General features: G+C 40.6%; 1 protein-coding gene across 1 annotated transcript in view; it reads left to right on the forward strand.

Annotated features, from left to right (window-relative positions):
- dchs2 (dachsous cadherin-related 2) overlaps positions 1–21,820 on the forward strand; it is a 31,794-nt gene extending 9,974 nt beyond the window's left edge. Inside the window, exons 5-20 of the mRNA XM_023334397.1 lie at positions 637–1,665; positions 1,786–1,973; positions 3,002–3,101; positions 3,181–3,350; positions 3,941–4,784; positions 5,363–5,602; positions 8,033–8,167; positions 9,000–9,209; positions 10,657–11,517; positions 11,602–11,715; positions 12,278–12,489; positions 12,576–12,727; positions 13,884–14,014; positions 14,118–14,404; positions 15,543–15,684; positions 17,541–21,820. Of these exons, the coding sequence (XP_023190165.1) occupies positions 637–1,665; positions 1,786–1,973; positions 3,002–3,101; positions 3,181–3,350; positions 3,941–4,784; positions 5,363–5,602; positions 8,033–8,167; positions 9,000–9,209; positions 10,657–11,517; positions 11,602–11,715; positions 12,278–12,489; positions 12,576–12,727; positions 13,884–14,014; positions 14,118–14,404; positions 15,543–15,684; positions 17,541–20,146 (7,421 nt within the window). The 3' untranslated portion in view covers positions 20,147–21,820. The remainder of the gene's footprint in view (positions 1–636; positions 1,666–1,785; positions 1,974–3,001; positions 3,102–3,180; positions 3,351–3,940; positions 4,785–5,362; positions 5,603–8,032; positions 8,168–8,999; positions 9,210–10,656; positions 11,518–11,601; positions 11,716–12,277; positions 12,490–12,575; positions 12,728–13,883; positions 14,015–14,117; positions 14,405–15,542; positions 15,685–17,540) is intronic.
- Positions 21,821–21,856: the final 36 nt, after the last annotated feature.

Below are 21,856 nucleotides of genomic sequence, written 5' to 3' on the forward strand. Positions count from 1 at the left end.
AAACACAAACACTAACACTTTAATACCTACCCCCATATTGATTTTATTTGTTATTTTTATTGTATTTTTCTCTTTTATGACATTGTATTATTATTTTTTGCATGTTGTGTTCTTTGTTTCATGGGACTAAGGACGGAAATTAGCATCTTGCTACATTGCCACATTGTATTTGTGGCAATGTGGTACATTTATTAATATGCATTGTCCCATTCAAATAAAACCAGTTCAATTGAATACATTTTCTAAATTATTATGATTCAAAGTAGTTTTCATCATCAGGTCATTAGTAGGTATTTCAAAGGCTTTCTTTATATGGTGGATGTTTTATTTTTTTCTCTTTTTCTCACCAGTTGTAGTTGGCCAAGAAAGAATTTATAAATTCATCTAGAAATGGGAACATATTGTGTCTTTGCCACAGGTTGTTGGTAAAAGAAAAAAAAAGCTCTGCTTTAATCCCTTTTTTTCCATCAGAAGCCCTTTAAAGCCTGAATAATTCCATAGTTTAGTAGCTTGGCAAAAAATGGTCATGAAAAGTACTAAACAGAAATTTGTTGGATATTTTTCATGTTGAAACTAAAAAAAAGTCTAGATAAAACTCCAAAGTGTATTGAAAATCTTTTGTTCATGTCTTTCCAGATGCTACAGAGCCCGTTTCTTACCGAATCTCTTCTGGAAACGTTTACAGTTGGTTTTCAGTCCATCCAAAGTCTGGTGTGATCAATACCATTAAACCTCTGGACCATGAGTCTCAGCCTTATGCCCTGCTGTTCCTTCAGTCCTACACAGACACTTCTCCTATTTACAGCACCACCCAGGTCAACATTACCATCACTGATGTCAATGACAATGCCCCTATGTTTCCCAAGAGGAGAGACACCATCACTGTTTCTCGAAGCACTCGGCCTGGAACAGTGCTGTTCATCGCTCACGCACATGACCATGACAGCGGTGCCAATGGCGTAGTGCAGTATCGTATGAAAAGCAGCAGAAATGAAGTGTTTGCCATTGACTCAAACCTTGGAACGGTCAGACTTAATAAGAGCTTACAAGTGAGTCAGCAGCAAAGATACAACCTGGAAATCTTGGCGGAAGACGAAGGAAAACCTTCCCTGAGCTCCACCCTGACCCTTTCGGTTAACATTGACCACACAGCTGCAGATGACAGCCTGGCCTTTGAGACGCTGGTCTACCAGGTGGAGATAGGGGAAGGCTATCGCAAAGACTCCCGCGTCATCCAGGTGAGGGCGCACCGCACCCGAGGGTCTCACACTTCAAACTCAGGTCTCACTTACTCCTTGGAAGCAGAAGCTGGATTCCCTCCGCCTCCTTTTCGCATCCACTCAAAGTCTGGATGGTTGTATCTCTCCAGCAATCTTGACTTTGAGACAGAGTCAAGATATCGTTTTCAGGTGTTGTCCACTTCCGGAGAGGCTTCACTGGCCAATGTCACAGCAACAGCAATGGTGACTGTACTGGTGCTGGACGTCAATGACAATCCCCCAGTGTTCAGCAGTGATGTGTACTACTTCACTGTATCAGAGGGGTCATCTCCACAAGGCCTGGTGGGAACAGTCAAAGCCAAGGATAAGGATTCTGGGAAGAACAGCCAGCTGTCCTACATCCTCCTCTCAGATGGGAAATACTTCCGCATCAATGCTAAAACAGGTAAAAATGGTTTTATTACCAGAATCAGCTCTGGTTTCCTCTGGTTGTTTACAAGAGGAAACAACTTGTTCTCTCTCAGTTGTTTCCTCTCCTCACTCGTTTCTCTCTTCTCTTTTTAAGGTGAAATCATCAACTGGGTGGCGCTGGACCGGGAGCAACACAGCCAGCACAGCCTGACCGTTATGGTGACAGACCAAGGTCACCCTCGTCTCAATGCCACCGCCAATGTTCATGTCCTGGTCACTGACATCAATGACAACACTCCACAGTTTAATCATCTGCCTTCCAGCAAAGAGCTGAATGTTCCTGTAAGACATTTTACTTCGATGGCAGTATGAACGAACTGTGTTTGGAGAATCACAGCTTGGTTCTGATCAAAGTTAAAGTGATTTTTGTGCACCTTTATACTGAAATTATGCTAGCGCTTGTGTTAAATCGAAGTGTGTGTTGCAATGTAGCAAAGAACACACAACGTGGATGTGAATCCCAACATAGGAAACTGTCTTTTTTCAGGTTTCTTCAAATGGCCTTAAAAGGATCACAGATTTAGTCCCATAAAACTCATCATTGGGTTTCTAGTATCTCATTCCACAGTCAGTTCAATTCACAAAAACGTCATCTCGAGGCACTTTACAAAAAATGATTTCTATTTAAACACACATGTACTGTATATTCCAGTTGATTCGACTTATCAAACAGTACAGCATGCTCAATTAATTATTCAAAGTAGATTAAAAAGTTTCTACCTAAAGAAACCCAGCAGATTGCATCCAGTCATTAACTCTCCTCTCCAATTGCAATGCACACTGTTATAACTTGCAGAATTGCTCATTTAAATGCTCTATTTTCTGGTATTTGTGAGAGGAGTGAAAAACACGTCTGCACTGTTTGCCCAATAAATCAGTTTTCTTTAATTGTCCATCTTTTGCAAACTTCTGTCAAGCATGTTGTGTTGCACTAGTTTGTATAAAAATGGCTAAAAATTACTTTTTGGGGGCGTGCTGTGGGTTAGCATGCCCCACGTTTGGAGGCCTTAGTCCTCGACGTGGACGTCGCGGGTTCGAGTCCTGGAGACCTTTGCCACATGTCCTTCACCCTCTTTCCTGCCTGCCTACTGTCGCAAAAAATACGAGCCACTAGCGCCGCAAAAACTCTTCGGAGAAAAAAAAAGACTTTTTGGATAAATAACCATTTAGTGCAAAACTATCAATGATGTAAAAGTGAATAAAACCTTTGCTCGAACTGATTTAAAGTTTCAAGTAACAGAAAACCAGAGCAGAACCATCTCTAAATATGCATTCCTGTATTCAATATTCAAGTTTTGTCTGCATTGCAGATATGGGCAGGCGTACCTGCAGGATTCTTGGTGACCAACATGTTTGCCAAAGACTTGGATGCTGGAGAGAATGGAACGGTCACCCATTCATTAGTAACAGGTGAGTGTGAAACATATTCTCTGCTGCCCAAAAAAATGCCAGAGTCAGTGAGATCCTGAATGTTCTCGTTCTCTCTCAGTTGGATCAGAGGAGAATGGTCTCAGACACTTTGAGATTGACAGTAAAAATGGAGACATCAGAACCACGCAGCTCTTCAGTCAGAGAACTGAACCATCTTACACTCTGAAGATAACAGCCAGGGATGGTGGAGCCCCGTCTCTGGAGGACACAGCAGTGGTTCACATACAGGTACCTTCCATACACCACAATTTTTATTTTTTATTTTTGTTATGGCTATTTACAGTGCCTGCCATCCATCCATCCATTATCTCCTGCTCAATCAGAGGTGGGGTTGCAGAGGCAACAGTCTAAGCAGAGAGCTCAGAAGCTCACCCGTCCTGGGTCTTCCTCTAGGTCGCCTCCTGGTGGAGGGAGGCCTTAATAGAATAAAATCACAATTGGTTTCGTTTTGTTAAGTTACAAACATTATGTATTTTATTCAGATTCAATGTTCTTTAGGTGGCTCTTGAAGGCATTTAGGTGCACTGGAGTTTATTTAGGGTTTTCAGAGTAAAGGGGGCTCAGTACAAATGTACATGCATTTTTATTGGTTTCAACCTTTTGAAAATGATTAATAATTATTCTTCTACTTTGGTATTCCACATAAGATAGAAATAAAATATATTTAGTTAGTGGTTGTAGCCTGAAATAGAAGACATCTTATTGGTATGAATGCTTTGCCACAGTAACTGTTTATTTTAGTCTTTGTCCAATTTGAAGTGATTTTCTTTCTTGTATTTACAAGAAAATACATTTAATTTGGTGCATTTCTGCTGCAGGTTTATGGGTTGGAGGATCAGTACGGCAGCTCAGATCACCAAGCAGTGAGGCATTTCTCGGTTAGGGAGGACGCCGAGCCTGCAACGGTCATCGGCTCTGTCAGTGTTTCGGATAAAGGCAGGTTTCAGTATAGCATCGCCGAGGGAGACGGGAGCATTTTCTTTGGAATCGACGGCACGTCTGGCGACATCTACGTCAACCAGCTACTGGACTACGAGTCTGCCAAGCAGTACTTCCTGGTGGCTCGAGTGGAAGACATCGGTGCATCTGTTGGTTTGAACATTTCTGCGCTGGTGAGCGTCACAGTGGAGGACGTGAACGACCACGCCCCCTGGTTCCCCGATAAACTACTGATGTTCGGTCTGAGGGAAGACGCCGCCGTTGGATCGCTGGCCTTTGCTTTTCATGCCAGAGACGCCGATGGGACTTTTGCAAACAGTGCCCTTCGCTACACTCTGACCTTTGACCCCGAAGTCAGTGGATCACCTCCACACTTCCCCTTTCACATGAACTCACACACAGGTGCAATGACGGTTGCAGCACCGTTAGACCGCGAGAGCACGCCAACGTTTGTTTTCGCTGTCACCGCCACAGACCAGGCAGAGAGGACGGATGAGCGTAAACAGACGTCAGTGACGGTTCGGCTCCTCCTGCTGGACGTGAACGATAACCGGCCTGTGTTCGTGTCTGCTCAGTCAGTGCAGCTGATGGAGGACACAGAGGTGGGCAGTCTGCTGCACCATTTTGTGGCAATAGATGGTGATCAGGGGGAGAATGGATTGATCTCCTACTCCATTATAAATGGAAACAGGAAGGGATTCTTCACACTGGAAGAGAAAACTGGTATTTGTTTGTTTTTGTCCATAAACTAGATGAGCATGAAACAAATAAGTTACATGTTTTTAAATATTATTCTTAACCCAAAACAAAATGTATTTTTGATTTTTGATGGTATGAATTCTTCTGATGGTATGAATTCCTCTGTTTCCACATTTTGACATGTTACAGCAACAAATAACGCATTTATTTTTGGTATCATATGATGCTCCCAAAAAGCTGCACATATTAGTCAAATGGAAGCAAAATTACCTCTGAGATTAACAGCTGAGGTTTGAGAAGAGCTGCACTTAATAACAATATTAACTATTGGCAAGGAGAAAGTCACTGTTAAGGGAACGCTATCAGAAGTCAAGTGTAATATTGGGACTAGAAAAAAGGATCTCAAGATAAATGAGACCAAACCTGAACTTTTTGGTCTACATCCAAATCACTGTTTGGCAGAAAAGTAATGCTGCTGCAGCCAAGGAAGAATAAATTCTATATTTAGCATTTCTATCATTATTTCTACCAGTAGTGATATTCCTTTACTACTGGAATATTATTTCCTCAGCTGACTGTTTAAACTCTCTTATCCTCTTTAGGCCTTCTGTTTCTCTCTGCCCCTTTGGACTATGAGACCCAGCGTGTCCACCGTCTGACTGTCCGAGCAGCGGACCAGGGCTTCCCCTCGCTGTCCTCCACCCAGACCCTGACAGTGGAGGTGGGAGATGTTAACGACCAGCCCCCCATCTTCAGTCAGACCACCTATGTTACCAGTGTGGTGGAGAATAAAGGCCCTGGAGAGCCACTGCTCAGAGTCTCTGCCTCTGACATGGATTCAGGTATTGATTATAAGTTAGTTACCTACATCTTTCCCTTTAAATATTAATATTTTGATGATAACTAATAAATCCGTCCACACTTTTAATTGTTATTAACAGTATAAAAGGTGGAAAAAAAAACATTTTGATAACTTTTAATGCTTTTATTATTGTGGGCATTATTTTTAATGTATGTCACATTTTACCAAGAGTAGATTTGTTCTGCCTGACTAACGTAATTTTCTCTGTAAATACAAAACTAATCAAAATACTTTTACTTTTTTTTTTAGAAATGGATTTTCTTAAAGAAATTGTTAATCTAACAAAATCATCTACCTCTATTTTATTTCCCTCTCAATCAACATTTTTGAATATTTTTTAGATGAAAAACATAAGGAAACAACACTTTCACTTCTTAATTTCAAAGTCTAATGTTCTTATTGTCTGATTGTAAACATCTCACCAGAATGAGGCATGAATCAGAGAAAACGTAAACAAGAAAAAAACAGAAGTCAGTCAGTTTTAAATAAATTAACTTTATGCAGTTTTTTTACAGCCTAACATCTAGCTCCAAAACAGTGCAAACAATGTAGGAAATATATGCAACATAAGCATAAATATGCTAATGTTTACAATGAAATATAGACATTTTACACACACAGACACATATTACCACCATATAATTAGTGCATGTTAGAGTTCAGGGTGTTGACTGATTTTGGGAAGAAGCTGTTTTGAGTCAGTCCATTTGTATATCAAACATATTCCTTGTAATTAATTTACTTTAATACTTTTAACAGTTTTAAAGCCTGTCTGGCTGAAAATTGCAGTGTTTCTGTACCGTCCCTAGATGGCAGCATCTGCTTCTGGACTTAAAGCTTTACAACGTTACAGCAAGAAAACAAACAAACACACTAAGTTAAAATAAAACTCAAAGAGAACAAAATAAAGTTAAAAAATAATTCTTTTTGATTCTAGTTTCTGCAACTTTCTCAGTTTAGTAATTAATCATTTTGAGAAAGTTTATGCCAAAGGTGGTAAAATAACTAAAACTTTGTCATGTTTGCTTGACTGACAGCATAACAGTGAATTGAAGTTGTTTGCTTGATTTATAATAATCCTGTCAGCGTTGCAGTTGATCATAAAGTTTATTCATGTGTCCTTTTATCAGCGTCCCTCTCAACCACAGTGCTTATTTTACATCCTGCTAAATTTCATTCATATGATCCTTATTTATAGTCCCTACTCCACACCTCTGTCCCGTTTATTTTAACACGTGGGCGCTCGCCCTCCAGAATCGCAGTCTGTCACATGGCTCTGACAGTTGGAGTCTTTTTAAATGCTGGAGGCTGGAGGCTGTGCAGCAGAAGGTTCAGGAGGAGGGGAGGGGTTGACTTGAACCAACATTCCTGTGACTGAGAATTGTCCAAGAACAGCAAGCACACGGCTCCTCTGGGAGATCTGAGTCGTCGTCTCTCGTGATGATTGCGGTAATCCAAGCCATCTGTGCCAATAGGAGCTGGGTTTTTTTTTTTTTCGTTGTTTTTTTTTCTTCTCAGATTGCCTTGGCTTGCAGTTCTGGGCGCTCTCCCACCATCTTATTTGATTATCGTTGTGCTGCTGTTTTTCATAAGCTCCCACCAAAGACATCCATTGTTCTGTGCTTGTGATGATCTACTTGTCCACTTCATGCATGTTAAGCAGTCAATGGAGATTTTGAGTCTTAAAAAAAGGATGACAGTTTCATTGTGTGCTGTCTGGCACATTCACGCTTTGATCTTGATAGGAAATATTATGGGATTTAACTGGTAGCAGGTTGGTGGCAAAATGTGATTTGCATCTCAAGCTTATCATGCACACATCAAAAGTTACTTTAAGAAACAGTCTGTTATTAGACGTTTCTCTGAGCTCCAGTGAGCCAGTCGAAGATCTTTACAGTTGGGTGATGTTTTCTCGCTTCCTGGTTCTAGGGAGAACGCCAGCAGCAGAACGCTGTCAGCAACTCATAACTGCTTAATAACAAACGATGCTGAGGACGATCATTAGCAGAGGTTTCCTCAAGGCCGAAGACTTTTTGCATGTACAAACACCTTGACTGTTGTGTCTGCCATTCATCAGTCAATTACCACAATCAATCAATCGACTGTTAGATTGATTTGGTTACTGTGAGGTTACTCAGGTTACTCTGAGCCAGCTTTCTTGCCAGATGGGAAACTTTACATCACCTCAACAATATTCATAAAACAACAATTCAAAAGAGACCAGTGCTCAATACTTTGAAATATTAAAAACCATAAAAACTGTAGAAAATAAAAATAAAAAACTACATTTTCCTCATAAGCTTAAACATTTTTATAAAACAAGATCAAATAAAACGATGTTAAGGCTATGCTAAATTTTGGTAAATCGAAATAACCTGTTAAAGTCCTCGTGCTTTGTTCCTCCAACCAGAGGACAACGCCGTGGTGTGGTACAGCCTGCTGCCGGGCCCCGGCTATGAGCTGTTCAGCATCAACCCGTACACTGGTCTGATCACCACCACGACTCACCTGGACCGAGAACAGGAGCAACATTTCACCCTCAGAGGTACAACCCCCGACTACACCCAAACACTGATGAGTTTGTCTTTCAGATCTGACTGCAAGTTCCGGACAGAACCGGACCAGAACCTCTGAGTGAACATTTCTAACCGCCTTCCCACCGTGCAGCTCATCATTACATTTGTTTCCCTTCTAATCTTTTATTTTCAGGCAGATGATAGTAAGGCTGAGTCTTTCAAACGATAATAACACAACCTGATTACATTTCAGTCTGTTTCTTATGTGAAGGTTAACTGATCCTGCAGGCTGATTTATATTGAAGGGTCTGACCGGTGTGCATGTCCAGCCTGGGCCGACTGCAGCGTTCTGTTTGCATTCACTCTCACGCGGCTGCACGCCGTGATTACGCTCACCACCCGTCCAGCGGTGGTTAGTGATTAAAAACGCTTTCAGATGTTTTATAACAATATTTGTACAGTCACCAGTAGGACGAACAATTAAATCTAATAATAAAATCTTAATGACAGGAAACCTTGAACGCGCTGAAGTCGAGCCAAAATCACACAGGAGTTTTTTGTCAGGAAATACTAAAATATGTGGTGACAATTATCCCAGCAGGTAGAATTTTCATAAAAAAAGGTATTTTAGACTGTGTATTAAAAGCTGTATGGGTACATTTATCTTTTCATCTATTTTTCTTTCTTTCTTGTAATTCTACTAAATAATAAGCAGCTAAGCTCAATTTCTTGGTCTGGAGGAGCAAACCCCAAATGTCCCTCTGAGCTCCGGGTTGTTTCTGTTGCATTCTGCCAGTCTGTCTTGTCTGCTAACTGTCAAAGTTTCCCTTATAAAGACTCATTTGTGATTTCTGTCTGCAGTCCAGGCTCGGGACAACGGTTTCCATCCTCTGTCGGGGACAGCCACGGTCTTGTGTTCCATCCTGGACGACAACGACAACCCTCCAGAGTTTATGCAGCCACTGTTCCAGATCAGCCTGCCAGAAAATCTTTCTCCTGGAGTTATCCATACAGCTCTTGCCTCTGACCCTGATCTGGGAGAAAATGGCACTATTCACTACTCTATACTAGGTAGGAAACCCACATATGGCTCAACCTGTTAAATTTAAAAAAAGAGAAAACCCCACCAAAGGGCTGCACAGTGGCGCAGTTGGTAGCACTGTTGCCTTGCAGCAAGAAGGTCCTGGGTTCGATTCCCGGCTCAGGGTCTTTCTGCATTGAGTTTGCATGTTCTCCCTGTGCATGCGTGGGTTCACTTCAGGTACTCTGGCTTCCTCCCACAGTCCAAAAACATGACAGTTAGGTTAATTGATTTCTCTGAATTCTCCTTAGGAGTGTGTGTGTGTGTGTGTGTGTGTGTGTGTGTGTGTGTGTGTGTGTGTGTGTGTGTGTGTGTGTGTGTGTGTGTGTGTGTGTGTGTGTGTGTGTGTGTGTGTGGTTGTTTGTCTCTGTGTTGCCCTGCGACAGACTAGCGACCTGGCAGGGTGACCCCGCCTCTCCCCCAAAACGTTCGCTGGAGATTTTTTTCTAGCAAATTTTTGACTTTTTGTAAATTTTTTGTATTTTTTCTTCTAAAAGATTCACAGCTTAATCTCAAAATTTCTTGTTTTTGATCAGAATTTTACTCCTTTTGGATGTACACTGGCCCTAATACACCGTCGTAGAGAAGTCTGTAACTGTGAAATGTGGTTTTTCAGAAATACATGTCTGAAAAGTGTGGCGTGCCTATGTATCCAGGCCCCTAAATCACCTTCCACTACAGTTAAAGCTGCAGATGTTGGGGGAGGAAGACTCTTCTTATCAGCTTTTCATATCCACTGCTCATTTTCCTAAGCAAAGTAGAACAATCTCATCTTTGAGCATCGATTTTCAGGCTTTTGCACATATTTTCAAATAAATGTAGTTCTGAACTTTGACTTTTCCACTGCAACAGATTGATATAACTTTGATATAACTAGTCCATGGTAGCTCTGCCTGTATGGGGAACCTCCACTGCAGCCTGAAGTGTTTTCAAGCTTTTGCCTTGTTTTGCTCTGTAATTAACCTCCTTCATCTTAAGAATGCCATCTACACAGCATGATGCTGCCACAGCAATGGTGTGGAGTGTTAGATTTCCAGCAGATAGAGTTTTGCTGGTAGGCCTCAAATTTCTCCAAACGCAGCCTTCTTACATTTACTATGCTGCTAAATAAATAAGAGAAATGCACAAAAACTGTCATTTTCCTTCCAGTTCACATTTTTGTACGACTTTGTGTTGGTGTGTCACCTAAAATCCCAATAAAACATTGCACTCTGTGGTTGTAATGTGACAAAATATGAAAAAGTTTAAAGGATATGAATGTTTTTTTTTTACGGTTTTGTGTTTGTTGTTTCCATTTTTCATTTGCTGTTTTTATAAAATGCTTACACGTCAATGGAATTTTATGATATCAATGCTTTATCTATTTGTAACAATAACACACTGTGAAAACCTGAAATGAACTGCACTCTTTTTTTTGTTTTTTTTAAACGACTTTAGGTGAGGACTACGGAGGCCGATTCACAATCAACAGTGAGACCGGAGCGATCAGCACCATGCAGGCTCTGGATCGAGAGGAAATTCAGAACTACACTCTCACCCTTCAGGCTCAGGATTCGGGTCCCGCTCCTCTCAGCTCCACCACGCAGCTTCTCCTTTTCCTGCTAGACCTGAACGACAACGCCCCCTCCTTCAGTCCTGAGAGCTACCACACCTCCGTCAGTGAAGGCTTACTGTCAGGGGCTGAGGTCTTGCAGCTGACCGCCTTCGATCCTGACGAGGGACCCAACGGAGAAGTGACCTACACCCTGACAGACGACAACAGCCACGGGGCTTTTTCGATGGACCCCTTCACCGGAGTGGTCCGCACCACCAGGTCTCTGGACAGAGAGAGCCGGGCTCTGTACACTCTGAAAGCCGTGGCCACAGACGGCTCCGCTCAGGGCCCGCTGACCTCTGTGGCTTCACTGACCATTCAGGTGGACGACGTCAACGATAACGTGCCCGTCTGCGACCAAAACCCACTTCATGCATGGGTCTCCATGCGGACGCAACCAAATCAGATTGTGACCACAGTGGTTGCTACAGACGCTGACCAGGGTGAGAACGGGACGGTCCAGTTCACGTTTTCAGGCGAGGAGAGTCTGTTTGACATCAACTCTGCTTCAGGAGAGATTTCACTCAGGAGGCGAGTGAGAGCGGGTTTCTCTGGCAGAAAGCTGGAGGTCCTGGTCTCAGACCGAGGACGTCCTCCTCTGACCGTCACCTGCCTGGTGTTGGTCCATCTGAAGGGAGAGCATGACGGGCTTCAGTTCACAAACAAAGTGTACAATGCTGCCGTCAAGGAGAACAGCAGAGCAGGTGCGTCTCGTCGCCTCTGCTTCAAATGTTTTCAATAAGTAATACAAATAAACTGAGCAACATTTTCACGCTACGTTTCCCAAGGTACTTGGATTACAAAAGTGGAGGCCAGTGACGACACCAACAGCAGACAGAGGATAACTTACACGATATTTAGCGGCAACGAGAATGCAGCGTTCTCCATAAACCGCTACACAGGTACAGAGCGCATTGCAATTGTTTTATTCCTTTCTTTTTATTATAAAGCTGTTGCTGCCACCTTTAACATTAAAAGGTTAGTGTAGGGTATCTGTAGTTGGATGTTGTAACATTTTGTCAAATTACACTTATAAACGTCAACTGTTTTTTTGTGATAAATCAACACAAAGTAGCTCATGAACAAAAAGCACATATGGTTCTAAAAAAAATTATAATAATCAAATGTTGGGGGATGTGTCCACCAGCTGTGCTCATCACGAAGCTGAAGGTTTGGCCAGTTCTTAGTAAAACTGCTCAACCTCAGTCAGATTTAATAGGGAATGTGTGAAAATCTCTGTTGTCTCTGAGTCTTAATTTGAATTCAAATTTCACTCCTGAAGGGAAAATGCTTCCCCTCCTGAGAAAAGGATGATTTTCCTGTCTGATTGATTGTCTTACGTTCAGTATATGCTCTAAGCTGTTCGTCTGACTGAAAGTAGCTGAGCTAACAGAGTTTTTAATGGCTTTTGTTTTAGCAGCAGATTTCTTTTTCTTCACTGCCATTTTTTTGCGTCTTTGTTAGGTGAGATCCGAGTGCAGAAGGAAAACTCCCTGGACTTCGAGGCGAGCCCTCAGACCCAGCTGGTGGTTCTGGCTGACAGCGGGCTGCACACGGCCCACTGCAGGGTCTCTGTCACGCTGCTGGACGTCAACGATAACGCACCGCTGTTTGAACTGAGCAACTACAGAACGGCTGTTTGGGAGGGACAAGTTTGTAACACCTACGTCATGCAGGTACAGACACTTTATTCATCATGTGGACAGATCCAGTGGCAGTAGGGCTTTTCGATGACTCTTATTGTTTCCTGTCTTTTAAACAGGTGTTTGCCTCTGATGCTGACAGCGGTGAAAACGGACAGATTGAGTATTCCATCCTGTCAGGCAACATTAATGAAGCTTTCATTCTGGACTCTGTGAGAGGAATCCTTGCTACCAACGTTCTGCTGGACCGTGAAATAACTCCCTCTTACAGGTAAGAACAGCGTGCGTCAACTAGTGTTAAATAAACTCCTGCTGCTTCCAGTGCTTTAAAATAAAGCCAATTACATAGAGAAATATTGATACATTATTTATTTAATATTGAGTCAATAAAACAATCCAATTTCTCTAATCAGAACTTAGATTTTCGAGGTTAAAGTGTGTGGTTACTTTCAGATTATTATAGAAATGAAATACCACTTCTTGCATGCATTTTAGATACATTTTTATGATATACTTAAGACACGCAGACCGTTTTTGCCTCATCTTACCTGAAAACATCATATTCACTGTATACATGTAGTATTTATTTAATATAAGAATTTTTTGAACAACTTGGGATTTATAGACAGAACACATATTTACCATGAAAACAAATAATCAAAGATGTTCATGTTCAGAAGTCAAATGCAAAATGGAAACAATGTGGTTAATAGTAATAATTAAACATCCATTTACTCCACTCACAGCTCCATACAACAATATTAATATTTTGAGGTAATTTCATTTGAAATCATTTGAACATAAATGGGAATTATTGAAGGTTTTTGATGAGCAGTAGAGCAGTCCTGACTTTAAACTGCTGCAACTGCAGCATCATCTTCTAATCAGCATTTACTCTTGGTGTGCTCTGTATTCATTTCAAAGCTGGAAAAATGAAGTGAACCGTCTGTCTGCATGTTGGAATATCTACTAGATATTTAAAGCTTGAGATTTTGTTTAGAATCTGTCCCTGCTTTTAACTTCACAACGACTTCATCCCTGATATGACATGTTCCTTGGCCTTCATGATGCTGCTTTCTCTCACAAAACCTCTGACTCCTTCACAACACATTTGACTTTATAATGAGGTTAATCTACACGTAGAATGAGTCTCTCTGCTAGTTATGTGACTTCTGAAGGTTGCGCTGAATTTTATTTAGTAGCAGTCAAAGTGAAGGAGCTGAATCAAAATGCACCTTTCTGATCATTTTCCTTTGATTGCAGAATTATATGCAGCCTTGTGTTGGTGTATTTCCAAAAATCTCAGTAATGTTGATTGTAAAGGTAAAATTGTGAAAAATATCAAGGGATCCGAGTACTTTTGCAAGATACTCATGAAATGTTGTCCAGAGAGGCATTATCTCAATCTTTCTACCATTATGTCCCAGGCTGATTCTGCAGGCAGCAGACAAGGGGAAGCCTCCACTGAGCAGCACTGCCACAGTTAGAGTCCAGGTGGTGGACGTCAACGACAACAGCCCAGCCATCCCACCCATGGAGCCCGTCTATATATATGAAAGTTAGTGTAATCTTTCACAGCGGATCCCTCGTAGCATTTTTTTCATGGTAGAGAAGAATTAGAAAAGGATTCCACTTGTTATGAGATTTCTGTCTCTCTTTAGATCTACCAGCTGGTTATGTGGTCACCCAGGTGACTGCGAATGATGTGGACCTCGGTTCAACCATCAGCTACAGTTTTTCAAACAGCAGCATCACCAGCGACCCATTCGCTATTGACCGCTACACGGGTGTCATCACGCTGACCCGACCTCTAGACTACGAGGCCGAGACGGAGTTCACTCTGAGAGTGTCTGCGTCGGACTCGCTCCATCAAACCAGCGGACAGGTCACAGTTCAAGTTTTAGATGCCAATGACAACAGTCCAGTCTTCACCCAGGTGTCTTACCAGGTACAAATAAAAGACCAATAATTCAAGAGGCAAAACAGGTTCATAATTTACAATTTACAAATAAACAGAATTATAACTCTGCTATAAGATTTTATTATGAATCTTCATTCCTTGATAACAACTTTTTGCACTCAATATATACTATAACTCCACTCTCTAAAATTAAAATCACAGAATGAAGCATTTTAATCGTATAAATTGCCTGTTATTGGCCTCTTGATGTTTTCCTTTTCATCCCACTTTTCCTGATTGCATCACTTCAACCTTCACTGAAAACTTTGTTCTTGACTTTAGAAAACTGACCAGTGAATTAATCAGAAAGTAATACAACTCACCATCTTTACATGAACATTCAGTGTCATGACCACAAATTTATTATAGTTATTAATGTTGTCATAGTATTGTCACAATGTTACTATTTTTAAGATGGACGACATTAGTTGTGTCAGTGAGATGATCTGTATAAATCAAGATATAATAAAGTAAAATCCAAGTAAAAATAAATCAACTTAAGCTATGGAAATGTTGCCTTTTCTTTAACAGTGATAGTAATTACAAGACAAAGTTCTGCACTGCTTAAAACATCTACAAGTGTTCTGCTTTATATATATATATATATATATATATATATATATATATATATATATATATATATATATATATATATATATATATATATATATATATATATATATATATATATGTATATGTATATAAACTGTATATATATGAGGAAGCCCAAAATGGAAGATTGTGGAAGGAAGGCTTTTTAATGATAGAAGAAGAAGAAATAAACAAAAGTCAGGCACAACTTTGAGTAAACTTTCACAATAAAAGCCTTCAGAAATATATTGCTGAAGGCTGAATATTCTCTTAACCTGTAACAGGTGTCAAAGCTTATTGCAGCATCTTCTCCTCTAGTAAAAATACTCTGACTGCTGAGTGGATTGCTTCTTCAGGCTGAAGACTTTAATTTGTCCATGACATCATTTAATAAAATGATAGTTGAGAAATTAGTACATTTTGCTTATTTCTTTGTAAACATTAGAAATGACCTTAATCCTTGGTGTATATATAAACATAAACTCATACATTTTGTAAATCCTGTTGTATGATTTTTTTTTTTTTTTTGTTCCAGGTGGAAGTGTCAGAGCTGGTCTCAGCTGACACTTTAGTTGTGAATGTTGCTGCTACAGACAGAGATTCTGGGCTCAATGGGAAGATCAGCTACAGACTTCTTTCTTCTCCTCTTCATGCATTCTACATCCAGAAAGATAATGGTAAAAAGGAGATTATTTATGTGTGTGTCTGTTTATATGGTACTATTTGGCAGTTTAATTTTTGTATTTGTCAAGGAAATTCTTTTCTAGCAAATGTTTTTATTTTCTTTCCTCATTCAGCACCAACGTTTACTAAGAGTTTGACTGCTGCCAGCAGCATATTAGCTAGTGTTTATAAGTTCAAAGCTTGTGTAAGTTATTGAACCAGAAAAATGAGAGCACAAAGCAGTTGTGAGGCTATCGTATCTCAGAAAATCCATAGGTTTGGTCTTGTGCCACTTTAAAAAAGAAACTAAAAGCAAACCATCTCTCGACAGTCTTTATTAAATAAAAAGAGGATTTATCCTTCTGTATTATGTTTCAGCCCTAAATTCAATATGCAGTGAAAATTATATGCATTCATTTGTGGAGAGGACCATGACAGGAAATGTGCATGAACACTAACTAAAGGTTTATGACTACAATCCAAAAACGTAACACAGCCTTTCTGTGGCCCCAGGACTTTTTGTCTTTCTGTGTTCCTCAGTGGACGGTTCTGCTCCACATGCTCATCATGTACAGAGGTTTAAGTGGCAGTGAAGTGGAATAAGAAATTGTTTGGTGGAACTCTTTGATGCCATCCAAGAAGAAAATTGCTCCTGCAGTCCGCATGTGATATTCATTTAGAACGGTTTTCTCAGGACATGAGGTTGCTCTGCTGCATCTAATGACTTCTGCAACTTTAATGCAATTCCAGCAACACACGGCCTCACAATACCATCGTTATTCATGCAAAGAAAAATAAAACCCAGTCATAATTTGCATATTTGGTTAAATCAGATATTAAATTAGTTTTTAATGTGGGTGATTTTTCTCCCGTGAGAGCAAGTATGTGACTTCTGCTACTACTAGCTAGAGTTAGCTATTTTACTAAATACTAAATCATAGTAATAATCTGTAGTATGTGTTAGAAAAATTATCCTCCTGTTCATTTACTCATGAGTTTATTTTACAAGTTATGTTTTCATATTATTCTTTTTATATTATTCTTTTTTATATTATTACTCTCATATTATTCTTCTTTTTATATTTACTTAACTTCTCTTTCTTTTGTAGTATAGTATATTATTAACTTTGTTTAGGATGTTTGCTTGGAAGCTAAAAACGTTAAACATTCATGTGTTATTAGTTCCATATGTAACTGATTAGTTGTGGTCAGTCACATGCCCTTGTAAGGGCATGTCCATAGGAGGCTCCAGAATGTAAAGACGGTTGGTCAATTCTCTGTGTGACTGTGTGAAGAAGCCCAACCTCCTTTTTCTATACAATAAAGAGAAATGCAAAGAAAGAACTGGCAGAATTGAGTCCAGACAGTGTTTGACAGCGATTCGTCGCGTCTGTTCTCAATTCTCCTATTCTGCAGAAAAGAAATTAAAAGAAACCTAATCTCTGTCTCTGGCTGATTCTTTGCAGGTTATGACAAATAAACCTATCAGTATGCTCTCAGATAATACAGTATGGAAATGCAAAGACCAGCCAGAGTTTGAAGAAAGAGAAGCAACAGCCAATGTTTGAACTGACTACCTCACTCTGTTGCTGAATATGGCCACAACCCCACAAGAAGTTATACATGTTTATTATGAATGCAGATAGCAAGTGGGAAGGGAAAAAAAACATAATACTTTTGATGGCTTAAAAAACTTTTTTTTTCTTTAACTCATAAAGAAAAACATTGTACAGCAATAATTTCCATAAATTTTCAACTCAATGCTCACGCTACAACTTTTTGAATTTTTTGTAAATTGTATGAATAATTATACTAGAACTATACTAGATCCAGAATGAAGTCTGTTTAATAATACACACTCTCATTACAGGTTCTATTTTCACCAACAAGCCTTTAAAGACCATCACAAACAGCAACATGCTCCATCTTCTGGTTGAGGCAAGAGATGAGGGCGAACCCGTTCGATCCACAGTCACCTCTGTGGCCCTGGTGGTTGTAGACGCAAACGACCATAAACCTTTGTTTCACCAGGATATTTACACACTCACCACTGCTGAAGATACGCCCCCGGAAACCACCCTGCTCACAATTTCTGCACAGGATGAAGATTGGAGCCCAGAAAACACTCATTTGGACTACGCCATCGTCAGCGGAAATGAAGAAAAGCGATTCTGTTTAGAAGTGAAAAAGATTCCCGTTGAAAATCAAATGAAAAATGTCGGAAGGCTGGTTTTATGTAATCCCTTGGACCGTGAGACAACTGAGTATTATGAATTGACAGTTAGCGTTTCTGATCGAGGAACGCCTCCCCTGAACAGCTCATCGATCATTAAAGTGACTGTTACTGACTGCAATGACAATGCTCCGGTCTTCTCCAGTGCACAGTATCATGCAGAGGTGAGTGAAAGCAGCCAGATAGGAACCAGCTTGGTCCACGTTAGTGCTCTGGATCCTGATCTTGGTGACAATGGCCTTGTCCATTATGAAATTATTTCTGGGAACAGTAAAGGTCACCTCAAGCTGGACCCCCAGTCTGGCATTTTGATGGTCAACCAATCATTTGACTATGAGGAGGATTTAAGGTATATCCTCACCATCAGAGCTACCGATGGGGGCCAGGCATCAGAAAACCAAAACATGGCTTTTGCAGTCGTCTTTGTTAACATTCTGGATGAGAATGACAACACTCCATTCTTCATGTTCCCCTCAGTTACTTGCTCCGTGCTGGAAAACCTCCCAGCATTCACCCATACTTGTTCTGTCCATGCTGTTGACAAAGACGCTGGTCCCTATGGTCTGCTGACCTACTCAATTCTGTCCTCTTGCTTCATGGACTATGGCAGTGGAAGCCCAGAGAGGAAGGAGGCCTTTGCCATTGATGCCCTTAGTGGCGACATTCACACCAGACAAACATTTGACTATGAACGTGAGAGTGAGTACTGCTTTGTAGTGGAGGCCAAAGACAAAGGTGACAAATCAGCTACGGTAAGAGTCCAAGTAGCCATAAAGGGAGTTGATGAGTTCAGTCCCATCTTCACTCAGAAGCAGTACCACTTCCTTCTTCCAGAAAATCCCAAGACTGGTGAGACAGTCGGTTTTGTGATGGCAATGGACCATGATGGAGGAGTGGACGGGCTGGTAGAGTACTCACTTTTGACTCCAACAACATTTTTTTCAATTAACAAAACAATTGGAGCTATCGTGGTGTCCGGTCCCGTGTATCGCAGAAGAATCAGCCATGCAAGCGAGGATCTGGTGGAACTGGTCGTGTCTGCAGGTAGTCCCAGATTGGGTTCCAGAACAACAACTTGCTTGGTTTTTGTCAATATCTCCAGCTCAGCCGAAGCACTTATTGGAGTTCAGCTTGATTCCCACATATTTAGTTTGAGTGTGTTGCTGCTTTTGTTCCTCTTTGTCTTAGTTATCTTTGCGGGCTTGGTTCTCAGATGTAAAGTTAAAGAAGCTGTCCTGAAAAAGGCCTCTGCCATTGCTGCACAGTTGAACCATGGTACTGACTCATCCGGTGAATCGAACAGCCAGATTCACAGTGACGTTTCCTTGCAGGAGTTGACACAAGTCAGAGGTTTTGTTGCAAAGAGAGACGTCTCTAACCCATACACCCAGTCAGATTCAAGTGGCCGTGGATCGGCAGAGGGTGAGACAGCTGAGGATCAGGAAATCAAGTGGATCAATGAGTTTCCCTGTTATAAAAGAGAGGACGTCAACAAGCTTACCACAGAGATTCCCAACTCTATCATACCAGTTGATAAGATCTCCTGCCACTCTATTGACGTAGGGCCAGAACATATTTTATCGCTTACTAAATGTTTAGCACAGAGCATAGCAAGCACAGAAAGTCTCAACCATTTCGAAGAGGAGGGTGGAGGGGAAGGATTACTGCCTGAAATACTTAGAGTTAAAGATTTAGAGGATTCCATGGGAGTAAGAGGATATGCCCCTCTCTCCAAGTCTCAAGCTTCTGCAGATTCTCTGACTTCACTGGTGTGCCTTGAAGAGCCACTGGAGGGTAGCTACAGCTGGGATTTCCTTTTAGACTGGGAACCACGCTTTCACTCTCTGGCTGCTGTGTTCACTGATATAGGTATGCTTCCTGATGAGGAGCTTCAAGGAGGCCATGAGGACTTTGCCTCAGAGTCAAGTTCTCTCATGTACCCACCGCCTCTCATAACCAGAGTGGCTCAGCCAGGCATCCGGACTGTTCCTCCAAGAAAACCTGGACGAGTACCAACCCTGAGCAGGAAGCCTTCCTACCCCAAATATGCTTATTCTCCATTAGCCAGGAACACAGGACTCACCCCGTCAGCTATGACACCCACTTTCACCCCATCTCTGTCCTCTCTCACCATTAGGACCCCCAGCTCTTCACCAGTTGTCTCGGACACAGGAGTTGGGGGGATTAGACTCGATGCAGGGCCCCATACTGCAAGTCTTTTGGAGGCTGAAATCCAAGTGTAGGCATGGACCATTTTAAATGTAACAATGAATCCGGTGCTCCATAGATCACTTGAAATATTCTGGAGATATCCTGCACAGTTAGGTATTGACATTTTAAACTGTGCCTGATCATTTGTCCAGCATCATCTAAATGCCTGTTATCTGTAAAAGCTTTTCTTAGACCAAAAGTGGATTCCATGAGCCACATAACAGAGGAAAAAGCGCAATCTGACCCCTTCCAGTGTAAACGTGCATGCAGCTCGGTGGCACCTGCGCACTTTGACTAAGCCCGCACTGCCAACAGGCACAGGATATCTATCAAAGTGCTCCGGATTGTCATTCAGTGTATGAATAGAGTAAACCCCACAATGCTCTTTAAAATATAGCATCTTGCCACATTTCCTGACATTTCATTTTTTGTCTCGCTACAGCATGGCCATTTTGTTGTTGTGTTTTTTACTTATAAAATAACAGATTCATCATCCTACTTTTTTTTCCATGGCAGATAACATGTTATTTGTTTAAAAAAGTCTTGTGTTTAAAACGGTTTACTCCTACTGTTATAGCAAGCTGAGCACATGCTACCTTTGGTCTAAAATGTTTGATTTGAGTTAACATTTTGGGATTTTAATAATTTCTTTCTTCCACGGCAGCTGCCATTTTCTGGCCGCAGAACTTTATTTTGAGGCCAGCTGTTGTTGCAAGTCTAACCTCAAGGGGGAGATACTGACAACAGGGATTTAGTTAACATTTTAAGTTGTTTTCAGGACAGATCAATAGTAAATATGAACTTATATGTTTAAAAAGTCTGAAATAAAACCTGCTTTCCATCACATTCTTTAAAAAATCCACAATTTAAATACAAGCAGATGGTTGTTTTAACCAATTATTGAATGTTTTGCACAGACATTCAGAAAATGAAACACTTTTTATTGCTGTTCTACAGTTATGTTTTCATGACATCTTTAACTTTAACAACCAAAGAAAAGCAGCATACTTATAATTATGTCTCTCTCTCTCTCTTTCTAATCAGAAAAATGGCATCTTTCATGTTTTAATCAATTCTACCTAAGGGCAGTAAAAGAGTTGGTGTAGTCAAGGGCGTAAATCCCATCTCGTTATTGAGGGGGGACCATTAACAGAAAAATTTCTTAAGAGCAATTTTGGGGGCGTCGGCAAAGTTACAGTTAAATGTAACGTAAAATGTGGTTTAAAAAGTTTTTAACTGAAAACAAAAAAGTAGATAGAACTTAATATCTGGGGAGTATCATAACTGAAACGTAACGTTTAAAGCACCAGGGTTTATATAGAAAAATATTCTGATTTTATTTTGTGGTTTTAAAGGCTCTATGTTGAAGAAAGTGAGAAATAAAGGCATAACATACCCTCCAACCGGGATTTACGCCTATGGGCGTAGTCAAACCCCACCTATCATAACAAAGTACACATTATACGTACAGATTTAAGAGTGAGATTTTATTTTATAGTCACTGTTCATAAACTAAGTCCAGATTTTTGCTCATGAATAGTAATGATCTGTAATGATCTGATCTCTACTGTGTGCTGGCCAAACGGCACTAATTTCTGTACGTTATCATTTTTTGTCAACACCCAGCACTTTTTGTACAATGTGTAGATATTTTTTGACTTTGTATATTAACACATTTTCTAAGAAATTTCTAATAAAGATTCTTAATAAGTGAGGTGGGTGTGGTGAATGGTTGTTTTTAG

This window comes from Xiphophorus maculatus, chromosome 5 (genome assembly GCF_002775205.1).
Source record: "Xiphophorus maculatus strain JP 163 A chromosome 5, X_maculatus-5.0-male, whole genome shotgun sequence".
Classification (NCBI taxonomy): domain Eukaryota; kingdom Metazoa; phylum Chordata; class Actinopteri; order Cyprinodontiformes; family Poeciliidae; genus Xiphophorus; species Xiphophorus maculatus.